Raw genomic sequence first — 16885 nt, forward strand, 5'->3', positions numbered from 1 at the left:
CTCCTGCCATGTTGTGTTGCTACCATGTTGTGCTCCTGCCATGTTGTGTTTCTACCATGTTGTGTTCTACCATGTTGTGTTTCTACCATGTTGTGTTTCTACCATGTTGTGTTTCTACCATGTTGTGTTGCTGCCATGTTGTGCTGATGTCATGTTGTGTCGCTACCATACTGTGTTTTCATGTGTTGCTGCCATGTTGTGCTGATGTCATGTTGTGTCGCTACCATACTGTGTTTTCATGTGTTGCTGCCATGTTGTGCTGATGTCATGTTGTGTCGCTACCATACTGTGTTTTCATGTGTTGCTGCCATGTTGTGCTGATGTCATGTTGTGTCGCTACCATACTGTGTTTTCATGTGTTGCTGCCATGTTGTGCTGATGTCATGTTGTGTCGCTACCATACTGTGTTTTCATGTGTTGCTGCCATGTTGTGCTGATGTCATGTTGTGTCGCTACCATACTGTGTTTTCATGTGTTGCTGCCATGTTGTGCTGATGTCATGTTGTGTCGCTACCATACTGTGTTTTCATGTGTTGCTGCCATGTTGTGCTGATGTCATGTTGTGTCGCTACCATACTGTGTTTTCATGTGTTGCTGCCATGCTATGTTGTTGTCTTTATGTAGTGTTGTGGTGTCTCTCTTTTCGTGATTTATGATTTGTCCTATATTTTTATTTTATTATTTATTTTTAATCCTAACCCTCATACCCACAGGAGGCCTTTTGGTAGGACATCATTGTAAATAAGAATTTGTTCTTAACTGACTTGCCTAGTTAAATAAAGGTCAAAATATGTATTATGTCATGTTTTATGTTTTGTACAAACCCCAGGAAGACCCCTAATAAAATACTACATACTAAAGCATCAAGGGGCTGTCATTTTCTTCTTCTTGAGACAACGTGTAGACACGCACTAAGCTGATGTGTCAGGGGCGGGGCCCTGGAGTGCGTCCAAGCGTTCTGATTGGTTGAAATATGTGGATGATTGACAGACCTGAAGGGCTTTTTTGAACCAATTGCAGATATGCCAGGGGTCTATTGAAATAACCCCATTGGACTAGAGACCCTCGAATGATCTGCTTGGTATTGTATAGTGAACGAGCGGGTGAATGACTGATTGAGCTATAGGGCGTCATGGAACGAGAGATAGGCCTACCTTTAGTAGCCGACTGATGATTTGATTGGATAAATGACGAGACTGGTGATCAGAATGAAGTTCATGTATTTTTATGAATAAGAGAAGGAGCGAGAAGTAAAGAACGCGAGGATTGGACATCTGGGAATATTGGTGAGTGCATCTATTCTAGTCATTCTGTATTCGAATCATCATTGTATAATTGCGTTATATTGTTGATAGTAATATAGCCTTATTTAATGTAATGTAATGTAGCCTAGGTATTTCTTTTAGGGCTGACACACCAATGGACTACTCGATTTTATAATTTGATAGTCTACATGTCTATCATTATATACAGACATTCAAATGAAACACTCATAAAGGTTTGCACTGTGTGTCATATAAAACTCGGTAAACATATGCGGAACGGAAGAGGAGTCCATGCCTAAACAATGGCGCATCTCTGTTTTCTTTGTAATTTATTAATGAGAACATTTCAATGCTCTTTGTCTCTATTCTAATATAGTGTTACAAATAAACAAAGTGGTAAATTGCATCGATGCTCAACATATTAGAATAGAAACTCTACACAGAATGCTCAGATATTAGTCATTCGATATTTTAACCAAATTTAATTGAGAAAACATCTTCCCTCTGGCAGAAGAATCGGAGGTTAGCGATTTCTTTTGTCATGAATCTTGTTCTGGAGGCAGCTCTGCAGGATGGTCGCTAGCTGGCACAGCACAAAGTCATCAAATATAGCCCTAACCTTAACCACATGGAGAATCCTAACCTTAAATTAAGACCAAAAAGTGAATTTTTATTTTCATGTATTTTTACAATATAGCCAATTTTCACTTACTTTGCAGCTGGCCCATCTAGCAGAAATCTCCCAGTTCTGCCTCCAGGACGAGACTCATCCCAATAAACATCAACCTGCAGAAGAGTCACACCATTTCATCACGTAGGTGTGACTTGGCTCAGACAGCATCATCTGATTCTGATTCCATTCCCTGACTTCCTCTCTGTACGTTGCATTTGACTGGTCCTCAGTGTGCTTCAGTTGGACAGACTGGACAGAGCGTAGCTGACACAGCGACGGTGTGAGTGGAGCAGAGAGAACCGAGGATGGGGGGCGGAGGCCAGCAGAATGATTCAGGAGAGCCGGCCAAGGGTGACAGGGGTGGGCCCGGTGGAGGGCTAGGTGGCAGTGCAGTCTACACCTGGGAAGAGGTCCAGAGGCACTCCCACAGAGGCGACCAGTGGTTGGTCATCGACAGGAAGGTCTATAATATTACCCAGTGGGCAAAGAGACACCCGGGGGGCATCAGGGTCATCAGTCACTTTGCTGGAGAAGATGCCACGGTCAGTAGCCTAACTATGGAAGTTGTTGGTGAAATATTCTCAAGCTATTCCAGTATGACTGTTGATCTTCATCCAGGCCTATGCACATGTTTGTAATGTTGTAAGTTTAGACACGTTTAGTAGCCTATCATTGTATGACATGTCCAGGGCTGGATTAAGAAATCATAGCTCTGACTGACAAACTGAGATCAATCTGGTCTTGAATGAAAACAAACAATAGCCCAGGCCAATGAAGAGACACACAGATTGTACAATATTAGGAGGACATTTGTGTGTGTGTGTTTTTTATATATATATATACACACAGTTGAAGTCGGAAGTTTGCATACACCTTAGCCAAATACATTTAAACACATTTTTTCACAATTCCTGACATTTAATCCGATTACAAATTCCCTGTCTTAGGTCAGTTAGGATCACCACTTTATTTTAAGAATGTGAAATGTCAGAATAATAGTAGAGAGAATGATTTTATTTCAGCTTTTATTTCTTTCATCACATTCCCAGTGGGTCAGAAGTTTACAGTGGGGCAAAAAAGTATTTAGTCAGCCACCAATTGTGCAAGTTCTCCCACTTAAAAAGATGAGAGAGGCCTGTAATTTTCATCATATGTACACTTCAACTGTGACAGACAAAATGAGAGAAAAAAAATCCAGAAAATCACATTGTAGGATTTTTTATGAATTTATTAGCAAATTATGGTGGAAAATAAGTATTTGGTCAATAACAAAAGTTTATCTCAATACTTTGTTAAATACCCTTTGTTGGCAATGACACAGGTCAAACGTTTTCTGTAAGTCTTCACAAGGTTTTCACACACTGTTGCTGGTATTTTGGCCCATTCCTCCATGCAGATCTCCTCTAGAGCAGTGATGTTTTGGGGCTGTCGCTGGGCAACACGGACTTTCAACTCCCTCCAAAGATTTTCTATGGGGTTGAGATCTGGAGACTGGCTAGGCCACTCCAGGACCTTGAAATGCTTCTTGCGAAGCCACTCCTTCGTTGCCCGGGCGGTGTGTTTGGGATCATTGTCATGCTGAAAGACCCAGCCACGTTTCATCTTCAATGCCCTTGCTGATGGAAGGAGGTTTTCACTCAAAATCTCACGATACATGGCCCCATTCATTCTTTCCTTTACACGGATCAGTCGTCCTGGTCCCTTTGCAGAAAAACAGCCCCAAAGCATGATGTTTCCACCCCCATTCTTCACAGTAGGTATGGTGTTCTTTGGATGCAACTCAGCATGCTTTGTCCTCCAAACACAACGAGTTGAGTTTTTACCAAAAAGTTATATTTTGGTTTCATATGACATTCTCCCAATCCTCTTCTGGATCATCCAAATGCTCTCTAGCAAACTTCAGATGGGCCTGGACATGTACTGGCTTAAGCAGGGGAACACGTCTGGCACTGCAGGATTTGAGTCCCTGGCGGCGTAGTGTGTTACTGATGGTAGGCTTTGTTACTTTGGTCCCAGCTCTCTGCAGGTCATTCACTAGGTCCCCCCGTGTGGTTCTGGGATTTTTGCTCACCGTTCTTGTGATCATTTTGACCCCACGGGGTGAGATCTTGCGTGCAGCCCCAGATCGAGGGAGATTATCAGTGGTCTTGTATGTCTTCCATTTCCTAATAATTGCTCCCACAGTTGATTTCTTCAAACCAAGCTGCTTACCTATTGCAGATTCAGTCTTCCAGCCTGGTGCAGGTCTACAATTTTGTTTCTGGTGTCCTTTGACAGCTCTTTGGTCATGGCCATAGTGGAGTTTGGAGTGTGTCTGTTTGAGGTTGTGGACAGGTGTCTTTTATACTGATAACAAGTTCAAACAGGTGCCATTAATACAGGTAACGAGTGGAGGACAGAGGAGCCTCTTAAAGAAGAAGTTACAGGTCTGTGAGAGCCAGAAATCTTGCTTGTTTGTAGGTGACCAAATACTTATTTTCCACCATAATTTGCAAATAAATTCATAAAAAATCCTACAATGTGATTTTCTGGATTTTTTTTCTCATTTTGTCTGTCATAGTTGACGTGTACCTATGATGAAAATTACAGGCCTCTCTCATATTTTTAAGTGGGAGAACTTGCACAATTGGTGGCTGACTAAATACTTTTTTGCCCCACTGTACATACACTCAATTAGTATTTGGTAGCATTGCCTTTAAATTGTTTAACTTGGGTCAAACGTTTCAGGTAGCCTTCCACAAGCTTCCAACAATAAGTTGGGTGAATTTTGGCCCATTCCTCCTGACAGAGCTGGTGTAACTGAGTAGGTTTGTAGGCCTCCTTGCTCGCACACGCTTTTTCAGTTCTGCCCACAAATGTTCTATAGGATTGAGGTCAGAGCTTTGTGTTGGCCACTCCAATACCTTGACTTTATTGTCCTTAAGCCATTTTGCCACAACTTTGGAAGTATGCTTGGGGTCATTGTCCATTTGGAAGACCCATTTGCGAACAAGCTTTAACTTCCTGACTGATGTCTTGAGATGTTGCTTCAATATATCCACATAATTTCCGTTCCTCATGATGCCATCTATTTTGTGAAGTGCACCAGTCCCTCCTGCAGCAAAGCACCCCCACAACATGATGCTGCCACCCCCGTGCTTCACGGTTGGGATGGTGTTCTTCGGCTTGCAATCCTCCCCCTTTTTCCTCCAAACATAATGACGGTCATTATGGCCAAACAGTTCTATTTTTGTTTCATCAGACCAGAGGACATTTCTCCAAAAAGTATAATCTTTGTCCCCATGAGCAGTTACAAACCGTAGTCTGGCTTTTTAATAGCGGTTTTGGAGCACGGGCTTCTTCTTTGCTGAGCGGCCTTTCAGGTTATGTCGATATAGGATTCGTTTTACTGTGGATATAGATACTTTTGTGCCTGTTTCCTCCAACATCTTCACAAGGTCCTTTGCTGTTGTTCTGGGATTGCTTTGCACTTTTCGCACCAAAGTACATTCATCTCCAGGAGAGCGCATCTCCTTCCTGAGTGGTATGATAGCTGCGTGGTCCCATGGTGTTTATACTTGCGTACTATTGTTTGTACAGATGAACGTGGTACCTTCAGGAGTTTGGAAATTGCTACCAAGGATGAACCAGACTTGTGGAGATCTACAATTGTTTTTCTGAGGTCTTGGCTGATTTCTTTTGATTTTCCCATGATGTCAAGCAAAGAGGCACTGAGTTTGAAGGTAGGCCTTGAAATACATCCACAGGTACACCTCCAATTGACTCAAATGATGTCAATTAGCCTAACAGAAGATTCTAAAGCCATGACATCATTTTCTGGAATTTTCCAAGCTGTTTAAAGGCACAGTCAACTTAGTGTATGTAAACTTCTGACCCACTGGAATTGTGATACAGTGAATTATAAGTGAAATAATCTCTCTGTAAACAATTGTTGGAAAAATGACTTGTGTCATGCACAAAGTAGATGTCCTAACCGACTTGCCAAAACTATAGTTTCTTTACAAGAAATTTGTGGAGTGGTTGAAAAACGAGTTTTAGTGACTCCAACCTAAGTGTAGGTAAACTTCCGACTTCAACTGTACATATATATATATATATATATATCTATCATAAGCTACAGTAGGCAACCAAATAAAATGTCCAGTGGCACACTGATTCACCTAATGATGAAGATGAAGCCATAGGTTACTCACGGTGATGGCCGATGCGCTCGTTGTCGCAGTAGCCTATCTCAAGATGAGCTATGAAAAACAGTGTTAATGTTAACAAAAAAAAAACATTGTTTTTATTGGTTCTACAGACTGTCTAGTCTTCTGTTTTCAGTAGTAGCCATTTGCTTTCCAAACTGTACATTTTTCCCGCGATTGTATTTTGAAATTGGCAAAACGCAAACTGACAGCTGCAACCAACCATAGAAATATAATCCATAGGTGGCAGTTTCCAGTCAAGTCAGGACTGGCATCCATTGCTAGTGTATCCATGAGTTTAAAAGTCAAATTGCCAGGGTAAGAGGTTCCAAGACCACTTCTATGAATTATATGTCTATGGCCACAACACAACAAGCTGTATATTTGGTGCACATGCTGCCCATACTGTGGCCAAACCAGACTGTAGGCATACCGGTAACTGCCAAAATAAAGGAAACACTTGCGTTAACGAGGGATGCAAGCTCAGTTGGTAGAGCATGGTGTTTGCAACGCCAGGGTTGTGGGTTCGATTCCCACGGGGGGCCAGCACAGGAAAAAAAAAAAATGTATGAAATGAAATGTATGCATTCACTACTGTAAGTCGCTCTGGATAAGAGCGTCTGCTAAATTACTAAAAATGTAAAATGTAAAAATATGGTGTGGGGTGCATTTTCCTGGCATGATTTAGGTCCACTTGTAGAATCTATGCCAAGGCGCATTGAAACTGTTCTGGCAGCTCGTGGTGGTCCAACTCACTTTAAGAGTCTTTATGTTGGTGTTTCCTTTATTTGGCAGTTACCTTTATGTGCTTGTGATAAAACTTAATCCAGTTATTTTTAATAAACTGTTGATCCCCAATGGCTAAATTATGCTCTCTGGTGTATTTCTAAATTTGAGAGATTGATTGGATAAAAAATTATATAAAGTTTTTTTTGCCTCTTGGATTCCCTATGGGCTTGGGCCCCTGACTCATACAATTGACCAGCCACATTTATTATGCTGTTTTATTTGTATTTTTTATTAATCAGTTACCCAATTAAGGCAGGGCCTCACAAGTTACTCACGTGGGCCCTCTACCTTCTGTCCTTCCACCATCTGACGATTAACAGAGTAGCACCAGGCAGCAGCATGCTGTCTACACTCAAATCCTCCTGTGGTTAGCGGTTGCAGTCAAGAGAAGACTACATATATAATATACACTGATATATATATATATATATATATATATATATATATATATATATATATATATATATAATATAATATAATATAAGGAAATATTTCCTTATATATATATTTCCTTATATATATATTTCCTTATTTATTTATTTTGCTTCCTCTTGGGTCCCCCACGTCCGGCCTGGGCACAGGGGCTTCAGCCCCGGTAAACCCCTGTTAGTAGATTGTACATTGTGACTGTATGACATATTACATTTGTTGTTAGGGGATTGTACATTGCTGAATCCTAATATCATGATCACCTCTTAACTAATCTCACGGTGATTGTTTTAAATATTTGTTTTATTAACTGAGAGACATAAGAAGGACATTTGTATGTATTTATATTATGCAACATAGATTAATCTATATCTCTGATTTGTAGGACGCATTTGTCGCATTCCATCCCAATCCTAATTTTGTCAGGAAGTTTCTGAAGCCGTTGCTGATTGGAGAGCTGGCACCGACAGAGCCCAGCCAGGACCATGGGAAAAATGTGAGGATCCCCATCTTTCTCTCTCTCTCTCCCTCTACATAACATACATCGTTGTAGGCTACATAATGAAACATAGAATGTGAAGCCTAGAGCGTCTCTCCCTCTGACATAGCCCCACGCCCACTCTAACATACTGTAGGTTTAGGTAGGGACCCAGGGACCAATGTGAGGCCTGTCTTTCTCTGGCTGATAGGGAATTCCATGCTTCTCAGACAGAATGCTGTGCAGAATGTTACTTTCTATAATGTGTCAGAGTGTGGTAAGAGCAGGTGTGATGTGGATGGAGATATTTCAAGACGAGATTTACCTCCTAGAAAAGTAGTGTGTCATCTACTATAACTAGGGCACATTATACCAGCCTGTCTATGTGCCCAGATGCCCCTATAACTAGGGCACATTATACCAGCCTGTCTATGTGCCCAGATGCCCTGCTGCCCGCTCGGTCTGTTTACCTATTCAGGAGTCTTACATCTTTCTGTTACTCTTATTTCCTTACCCATCATCTCTTCTTCTTCTTCAGGTTTCTCTTCTCAATTTACACTGTCCTCATCCCCCTCCTGTCCTCCTCCTCCACTCCCTCAATTCTCATCTTTCTTTCATCATCATCCATCCTCTTGGTTCATCTACTGGCTCTATCACAGTTTGTCTTTCTGCTATCTCCTCGCCTCCTGAAATCAAGGACAGATTCATTGAGATAGACTTCATACGTCTGTATTGATTATTGATGACCTCTAACCCATACAGGCAGTACTGGTGCAGGATTTCCAGGCCTTGCGCAACCGTGTGGAGAGGGAGGGTTTGCTCCGTGCCCGCCCCCTGTTCTTCAGCCTCTACCTGGGCCACATCCTGCTACTAGAGGCCCTGGCTTTGGGCCTGCTCTGGGTCTGGGGGACCAGCTGGAGCCTCACACTGCTCTGTTCCCTCATGCTGGCCACGTCTCAGGTACCATTACAGTATTATTAGGGAGTACAAGAAGATATTTGACAGGCATAGGGATCTAAGGTTAGGGTTAGGTTTAGGATTAAGGTTAGAATTAGAGGATTAGGTTCGGGTTAGGATTAAGTTTAGGGGTGGTGAGGTTAGGTTACGGTGAGGGTTTAGGTTAGCCATAGGGTTACCGAACCACCTTTCAGACACCGTTCAAAATCTGCCTTTCTTTTTCCCTCTCAGTCCCAGGCTGGCTGGCTGCAGCATGACTACGGCCACCTGTCAGTCTGCAAGAAATCCAGCTGGAATCACGTACTGCACAAGTTTGTCATTGGACACCTAAAGGTAGGCTACTGGACAATGGTTGGACATTTGACATTACTGTTTCTTTAGGCTGATCTTCTGCTACTCTTTGGATAAGTTAACCGGACACAGTTTAAACCCAGTCCTGGACTGAAAACCATTCTCAATGGATGATCTCCTTTGAAATGACATTTTACTCCAGGACTATGTTAAATCTTTGTTCAGGAAACTGTCCCTTTCACTTTCCTACATTCACCAGAGCAGTGTTACATTTTCAAGTTCACTGCTATACATTAGCCTTATTTCGTGTAGTGTCCAACAATTGTAAGTTACAGTAAGTGTAATTGTGTGTACCATTAATAAGTAACATTAGCTGTGTGTTTCCAGGGTGCCTCTGCTAACTGGTGGAACCATCGTCACTTCCAGCACCACGCTAAACCCAACGTGTTGAGTAAAGATCCTGATGTTAATATGCTGCATGTTTTCGTCCTGGGAGACAAGCAGCCTGTAGAGGTAGTTATCACTATATTATATTTGTGTATGTGATCCTTGCTGGAATTGAAACAACAACCTTAGTGCTTTATGACCCATCTGACTCCATGTCATATTTGAATAATAATCTAAATATTAATGTAATGATATTCATGTAATATTCAAATATCCATGTAATAGTTCATTAATTTAATGTAATATTCATGAAATAACCATGTAATAATATCAATATAATATTCAAATATCCATGTAATAGTTCATTAATTTAATGTAATATTCATGAAATAACCATGTAATAATATCAATGTAATATTCAAATATCCATGTAATAGTTCATTAATTTAATGTAATATTCATGAAATAACCATGTAATAATATCAATGTAATATTCAAATATCCATGTAATAGTTCATTAGATGAATGTAATATTCATGAAATAACCATGTAATGATATCCATGTAACAGTTTGGCTCAGTAGTGTTAAAACGGTATTAGTGTTTCTGTGTAAGATCCATCTGACTCCTTGTCTCTGTCTATTGCAGTATGGTATAAAGAAGTTGAAGTACATGCCCTACCATCACCAACACCAGTACTTCTTCCTCAGTAAGTCTCTGAACAAGTTTCATGGATTTCTGTATATAAATCACATCAACTTCCATTGAACACATACAAGTAAAAGACAGACAACTGATGTATGTATGTAATACCAATATTTTCCTTCTGTCTTTCAGTTGGACCTCCACTACTTATTCCAGTGTTTTTCACCATCCAGATATTCCAGACCATGTTTTCACAACGGAACTGGGTGGTGAGATATCATACCAATTAAATTTAGACTTAATCCTCTTCCTTCCTATGTGGAACATAAGGCTTCCATGAGAGAGAGAGAGAGACACACCTGTAATTATATGACTATGCTAACACCTGGGGGCACTAAATCCTTGTTTGTTGCTCACTAAAGCTAGCAAGAAATAATATTGCACCACCAACAACACACTGACTACTATCAGAAATTACCAACTTCCTAATCAACAGTGATAATTGTTGCTTTGCTAGGAACCCCGGATGTGATAATGTCTGGCCGTAATACCAATCTTTGTCTCCTGTGAAGGATCTGGCGTGGTCGATGACTTTCTACCTTCGCTTCTTCTGCTCTTACTATCCCTTCTTTGGTTTCTTTGGCTCAGTAGCATTGATCACCTTCGTCAGGTAAAGTATGAACTGAGAGGGAGCTCAAAGATTAACTCATTCATTCACTGTATTCAAACTATCTACAGTATTAGAAAACAGCTCAATGCTGTGCTTGATGTAATAATGTAACATAATATTGTGGCTGAATAATTGTATTGTGAATATTGTACTGTATATAGGTTTTTGGAAAGCCACTGGTTTGTATGGGTGACCCAGATGAATCACCTTCCTATGGAGATAGATCATGAGAGACACCAGGATTGGCTCACCATGCAGGTAACATGTCATTACTAGACAACTGGGTCCATATACACAGTGTCTTGGAGTAGGAGTGCTGATCTAGGATCAGGTCCCCCCTGTCCTTACATTCCTATTCATTATCATCTTAAAATGCTAAACTGATCCTGTAACAGCACTCCTACACTGAAGCTTAGTGAATACAGGCCCTGGAGTGTTTTCTGGGGTTGTGCAATCTGCATTTGTATTTATTATGGATCCCCATTAGTTCCTGCCAAGGAAGCAGCTACTCTTCCTGGGGTTTATTATGGATCCCCATTAGTTCCTGCCAAGGCAGCAGCTACTCTTCCTGGGGTTTATTATGGATCCCCATTAGTTCCTGCCAAGGCAGCAGCTACTCTTCCTGGGGTTTATTATGGATCCCCATTAGTTCCTGCCAAGGAAGCAGCTACTCTTCCTGGGGTTATTATGGATCCCCATTAGTTCCTGCCAAGGCAGCAGCTACTTTCCTGGGGAGATGTTTGAAGGCAGCAGATATTCTGGGGTTTATTATGAATCCCCATTAGTTCCTGCCAAGGAAGCAGCTACTCTTCCTGGGGTTTATTATGGATCCCCATTAGTTCCTGCCAAGGCAGCAGATACTCTTCCTGGGGTTTATTATGGATCCCCATTAGTTCCTGCCAAGGCAGCAGCTACTCTTCCTGGGGTCCAGCAACATTATTACAGTTATGTACAGTTTAAAATATTACATGACATTACATTTCATAACACTTTACCCAATACATTTAGTGTGTTCCCTCATGCCACATCTATAGTTCTCCAGTAGAGGGTGCTATAACGTGTCTCTTTCTGTGGTCTTAGTTGAGTGGTACTTGCAACATTGAACAGTCAACCTTCAACGACTGGTTCAGTGGACACCTCAACTTTCAGATTGAACACCAGTAAGTGGAACAAATATCCCACCTGTCAAACAGTATATACTGTATTTATATGGTCATTTATAAAGTCATTCAGATACTAAAGTATGTTATAGTTTAGGCAGTATTCAGCTTTATTTGATCTTAAATATAACTTAAGTTGTTTGTACTAATTACTGCACTAATTACTTGTACTAATGAATTATGAATAGTGTTGAGATACAACATTGATACAATCCTACTCAGAAACTGAGGTTTCTCTGAGAAACTCTGATACCCTTTGCTCTCTCTCTCCTCTTCTCTTCTCTCCCTCTTCCCTCCCTCCTCTCTCTCCCCCCCTCTTTCTGCTGCTTTCTTTCTCTCCCCCCAACTCTCTCTCTTTCTCTGTCTCCCCCTCTGTCTCCCAGTCTGTTTCCTACCATGCCCCGTCATAACTACCACCTGGTGGCTCCTCTGGTGCGTACTTTGTGTGAGAAACATGGAATTCCCTATCAGGTCAAGACTTTGCAGAAAGCCATCATTGATGTTGTCAGGTAAGTGGTAACATCACATATACCACTACTTATCCAGGGGTATGAAATAGTTGCAGACAAATAGCTACTCAGTTTAAAAATAAAACATAAATATGTTTTAATGAATACTTGTAAGCGCTATCCTCTGGGAATAGATTGTACATCATAAGGTGATACCTGCTGCTCTCAGTTTCCTGTGATTTACCTTGTTTGTTATCCACCTCTGTTCTTCTCCAGGTCACTGAAGAAGTCAGGGGATCTGTGGCTAGATGCATATCTCCATAAATAAATCCCTTCCTGACTCTGGACGGGATTTAATCCATCGCATATTAACTACCTGTGAACAGAGATAGTTTCCCCAGACGTTTGTGTCAGATGCTGTATTTTGTTGTGACGTAATTGTTTTAATCATTTTTTGGACCCCAGGAAGAGTAGCTGCTGCCTTGGCAGGAATTAATGGGAATCCATAATAAACCCCAGGAAGAGTAGCTGCTGCCTTGGCAGGAACTAATGGGGGATCCAAAGCAACAATCCAGGGTTTATATTAGGGCTGTCAGAGTTAATCAGTTAACTTCAGTTAACTTTTTTAATTTTAGTGCATACATTTTTTTTTAATCGCGATTAATCGCATTGTCTGAAAGAGTTGAATACACTGAAAACATCCAAAAGACATCATGTATACAACTAAAATCTATAATGCCATGTAAAAATAAGTTGAGGTTAAATAAAGTTTGCTTTCTCAGTTGACCTAATTTTGCTAACTGTTACTTTAGAAAAAAGCTTTTGGTATGAAAAATCTTAAATTACAGCTCACTTTGAGCAAATTAGGAATTTGCAATTAATTGCAGCAAATCCTGCTAGTTAACTCTATTGAAAAAAATGTAATTGTTTGACAGCCTTAGTTCATGTACATCGTTGGTAGGGCGTCTTTTTTTTGTGGGGGTTTTCTTTTATGGTATTTCAAGCATTATCCACTGGGCTTGCTGCAGGCAGAAAATCCTAGGAAATGCTCTTTAATTGACACAAGCTGTCTCCAATCAGTCATCCAATGTCTGGGTGTATGTGAGTGTTTTGGTGGGGGGGTCTCTTAAACCAGGGGAGGCGCAGCATACAAAACGTAATCGCACTAAACCTATTATTTAGCAGGGAATGCTATTTGTAGATTAGTGATTCTACGCCTCACTTTGCCCGAAGCTGATCCTCTCTAACAGACTATACCTGATCATCGGAGGTTATAAAACATTTGGCAATTAGAACAGTTAAAGGGGAGAGACTATGAATCCAACAAGAAAATATATAAAAAAAATGTAAAACCATAATATAGTTTGAAAAAAGAGCAAACCAATACACCGGTGGGACGCTTTGGAGATTACAACAATATATTCTGCAAAATCTGCAATTTAGCATTTAGATTATAAACGGTAAGACAAGATACACAGCCTTCTGAAAGAAAATAAACACCTTACGCTTTCTCAGAAGAATGCTTCTAGCCAAGACAGTTTAGCTAGGCAACAGGTGGTGAAGGATATAGTGAAACAGTCTCATCCTTACAGAACCAGAACTTCAACAACATTTCACAAAATATTCATTGTCTGTTCTTAACATATGGGTATGATAGTCTACATTTTCTGATATAAAAATGTCTATTTTCATTTGCTACAGAAATAACCCAACTTCGCTAACTCAATGACCTCAGGATTTGGAGAGATATGCTTCTCACAGCTTAATAAAGCGCTCATAAAAGCGCAGGTAGGGTACTAGGGGGTAACTAAAATTGCTGACACACAAAATAAATGTTTGGAAAACAAATTGGTACGTCGATGAAGGTCATGCTTAGGTGAATAAGCTATAAAGTGAAATAAATGGCTACAATTTACACTTTTTTTGTTATTTCGTGAAATGTTGTATTTAGAAAAGGGCTGTTTTTTTTACCGGGGTAACTCCCCCCCCAGGGGTGCCAGTTACCCCGATAGAAGACTATGGGACATAGGGTTTCACACAAATGTGTTCAAATGAATGTAATCAGTTTTATTTAGAAATGATTTAGTAAGTAATACTTAAAAGCTAAGTCTAGTTGTCTTATGGGGTGGACATTGTTGCACATGTCAGCATTAATATCCACACTATGAGGAAATTTGATGCAAAGTCCCTCTTTCTAACTCACCTGCTCATTAATGTTCTTTGTTTTTTCTTTGCTGTTCCTTTTCCTTACAATCCATTATGTACAATTGTACTAAATATGATTTGAATATTGCAAGATTTTAAATCCCAGCAGAATTTAAAATGACATTCAGGAGCAAAAGGTTTTCAATAGTTGTTTTTAATTCATTAAGAAAATATATTAATAGAATTATAATATTTAATGGAAAATAACATTAACATTGGAATTGAATATTTAATAACAATAACTCAAGTCATTAATTCAGTGTAACATTGATGTGGCAATTCTCTTATGCTCTGTTATTGCACGATTCTAATATGTACATAGGTCACAAATAAAGCTATCCCCAGTCAAATTGGAGCACAACTTATGAGCCCACCTCCTTCACTGCTCACACGTAATCCGTGTCCCCACCTATGACTGAAAACAGGGGGAGAGATGCCAATTAAAAAGCTCTCTCTTAAAAATGTTGCTAGCGATCTAGCTATATGACGTAAAATATCTAAAAGGCTATAAAGTAACATTAACTGTAAAGCTATCAGTCACTAGTGGAAACATGTACATCTGCAATTTAGTTACGTTATCTTTTTTGATGTAATTTACATCAGACAATATGTTAGTAAGTTTGATAGTTAGCACTCCTAGGAGCTTATGCTAACTAGCTAGATGGCTAGTATTTACTGCTAGTGAAGTTGCTAGCTAGTAAGTTAGCATAAACTAGCGCTAACTGGGCTAGTCATTGTCTAAATAACTGGTAGAGACACATTCATAACCATAAAGGGGTAACTAGCCCCGCCTTCCTGCTGATAGGCACCAATGCTATAGCAGCTGGCTCTGGTCTGCTTAGTTCATTGACTGTATAATACTGTGCCTTCAGAAAGTATTCATACCCCTTGACTTATTCCACATTCTGTTCTGTTACAGCCTGAATTCAAAATGTATTCATATATATTTTTTTCTCACCCATCTACAAACAATACCCCATAATGAGATATTGAAAACATGTTTTTAGAAATGTTTGCTAATTTATAGAAAATGAAATACAGAAATATTACAGTGTATTCAGACCCCTTGACTTGTTCCACATTTTGTTACCTTACAGCCTTACCTTCCCTTTCCCTTTCTATAATTTATTAAATTCAAATTTTTCCTCATCAATCTACACACAATACCCCATAATGACAAAGCAAAAACATGTTTTTATACATTTTTGCAAATGTATAAAATATGAAACTGAAATATCATATTTAAATACAGTACTAGTCAAAAGTTTGGACACACCTACACATTCAAGGGTTTTTCTGTATTATAGAAAATAGTGAAGACATCAAAACTATGAAATAACACATATGGAATCATGTGTTAAGCAAATCAAAATATATTTTATATTTAAGATTCTTCAAAGTAGCCACCCTTTGCCTTGATGACAGCTTTGCACACTCTTTGAATTCTCTCAACCAGCTTCATGAGGTAGTCACCTGGAATGCATTTCAATTAGCAGATGTGCCTTGTTAAAAGTTTATTTGTGGAATTTCTTTCCTTCTTAATGCGTTTCAGCCAATCAGTTGTGTTGAGCCAATCAGTTTGTATACAAAAGGTAGCCCTATTTGGTAAACTACCAAGTCCATATTATGGCAAGAACAGCTCAAATAAGCAAAGAGAAACAACAGTCCATCATTACTTTAAGACATGAAGGTCAGTCAATACGGAACATTTCAAGAACTTTGAAAGTTTCTTCAAGTGCTGTCGCAAAATCATCAAGCGCTATGATGAAACTGGATCTCATGAGGACCACCACAGGAAAGGAAGACCCAGAAGTTACCTCTACTGCATAGGATAAGTTCATTGAGGCATGAGACCCAGTATGAGACAAAGGGTGGCTACTTTGTAAAATCTGAAATTTAAAATATATTTTGAGTTGTTTAACACTTTTTTTGGGGTTCCTACATGATTCCATATGTGTTATTTCATAGTTTTGATATCTTCACTATTATCCTACAATGTAGAAAATAGTCAAAATAAAGAAAAACCCTTGAATGAGTAGGTGTGTACAAACTTTTGACTGGTACTGTATGTAGTGCCCTAGTATAGGTATTCGGACACAGACAGTATCTCCCATTTCTGCTACCACCATTAACCATATCAAACCATATCAATTAACCATATCAAAAGAAGTTTAAGATTCAAGACATGAGGATAACAATTGTTTTATAAAGATATTTATTACACAATTGTAATTTTATTGAGTAAATGTTTACAGTAGTTATGCACATGATACAAACAATTGTTTATACATTTTAATGACA

At 39.6% G+C, this 16885-nt stretch overlaps 1 protein-coding gene across 4 annotated transcripts; it reads left to right on the top strand.

Moving 5' to 3' along the window:
• The first annotated feature begins 1030 nt into the window (after positions 1-1030).
• fadsd6 (delta-6 fatty acyl desaturase) lies at positions 1031-14945 on the top strand. 4 transcript variants are annotated; one of them, XM_014170212.2, is made up of 14 exons: positions 1038-1286; positions 1985-2079; positions 2169-2480; positions 7729-7839; positions 8584-8781; positions 9010-9111; positions 9457-9582; positions 10104-10164; positions 10293-10369; positions 10673-10770; positions 10932-11028; positions 11851-11930; positions 12314-12439; positions 12656-14945. In XM_014170212.2, the coding sequence occupies exons 3-14, from the start codon at positions 2244-2246 to the stop codon at positions 12705-12707; spliced, it is 1365 nt and encodes a 454-aa protein (XP_014025687.1). In that variant the 5' UTR covers positions 1038-1286; positions 1985-2079; positions 2169-2243; the 3' UTR covers positions 12708-14945. The 4 variants fall into 4 exon arrangements, with proteins under 4 accessions (XP_014025688.1, XP_045561821.1, XP_014025687.1 ...); XM_014170213.2 differs by lacking the exon at positions 1985-2079 and having other exon boundaries at positions 1031-1286; NM_001123575.2 differs by having other exon boundaries at positions 1262-1286; positions 1985-2480; positions 12656-13165.
• Positions 14946-16885: the final 1940 nt, after the last annotated feature.

The sequence above is a fragment of the Salmo salar genome, chromosome ssa23, assembly GCF_905237065.1.
Source record: "Salmo salar chromosome ssa23, Ssal_v3.1, whole genome shotgun sequence".
NCBI classification, from domain to species: domain Eukaryota; kingdom Metazoa; phylum Chordata; class Actinopteri; order Salmoniformes; family Salmonidae; genus Salmo; species Salmo salar.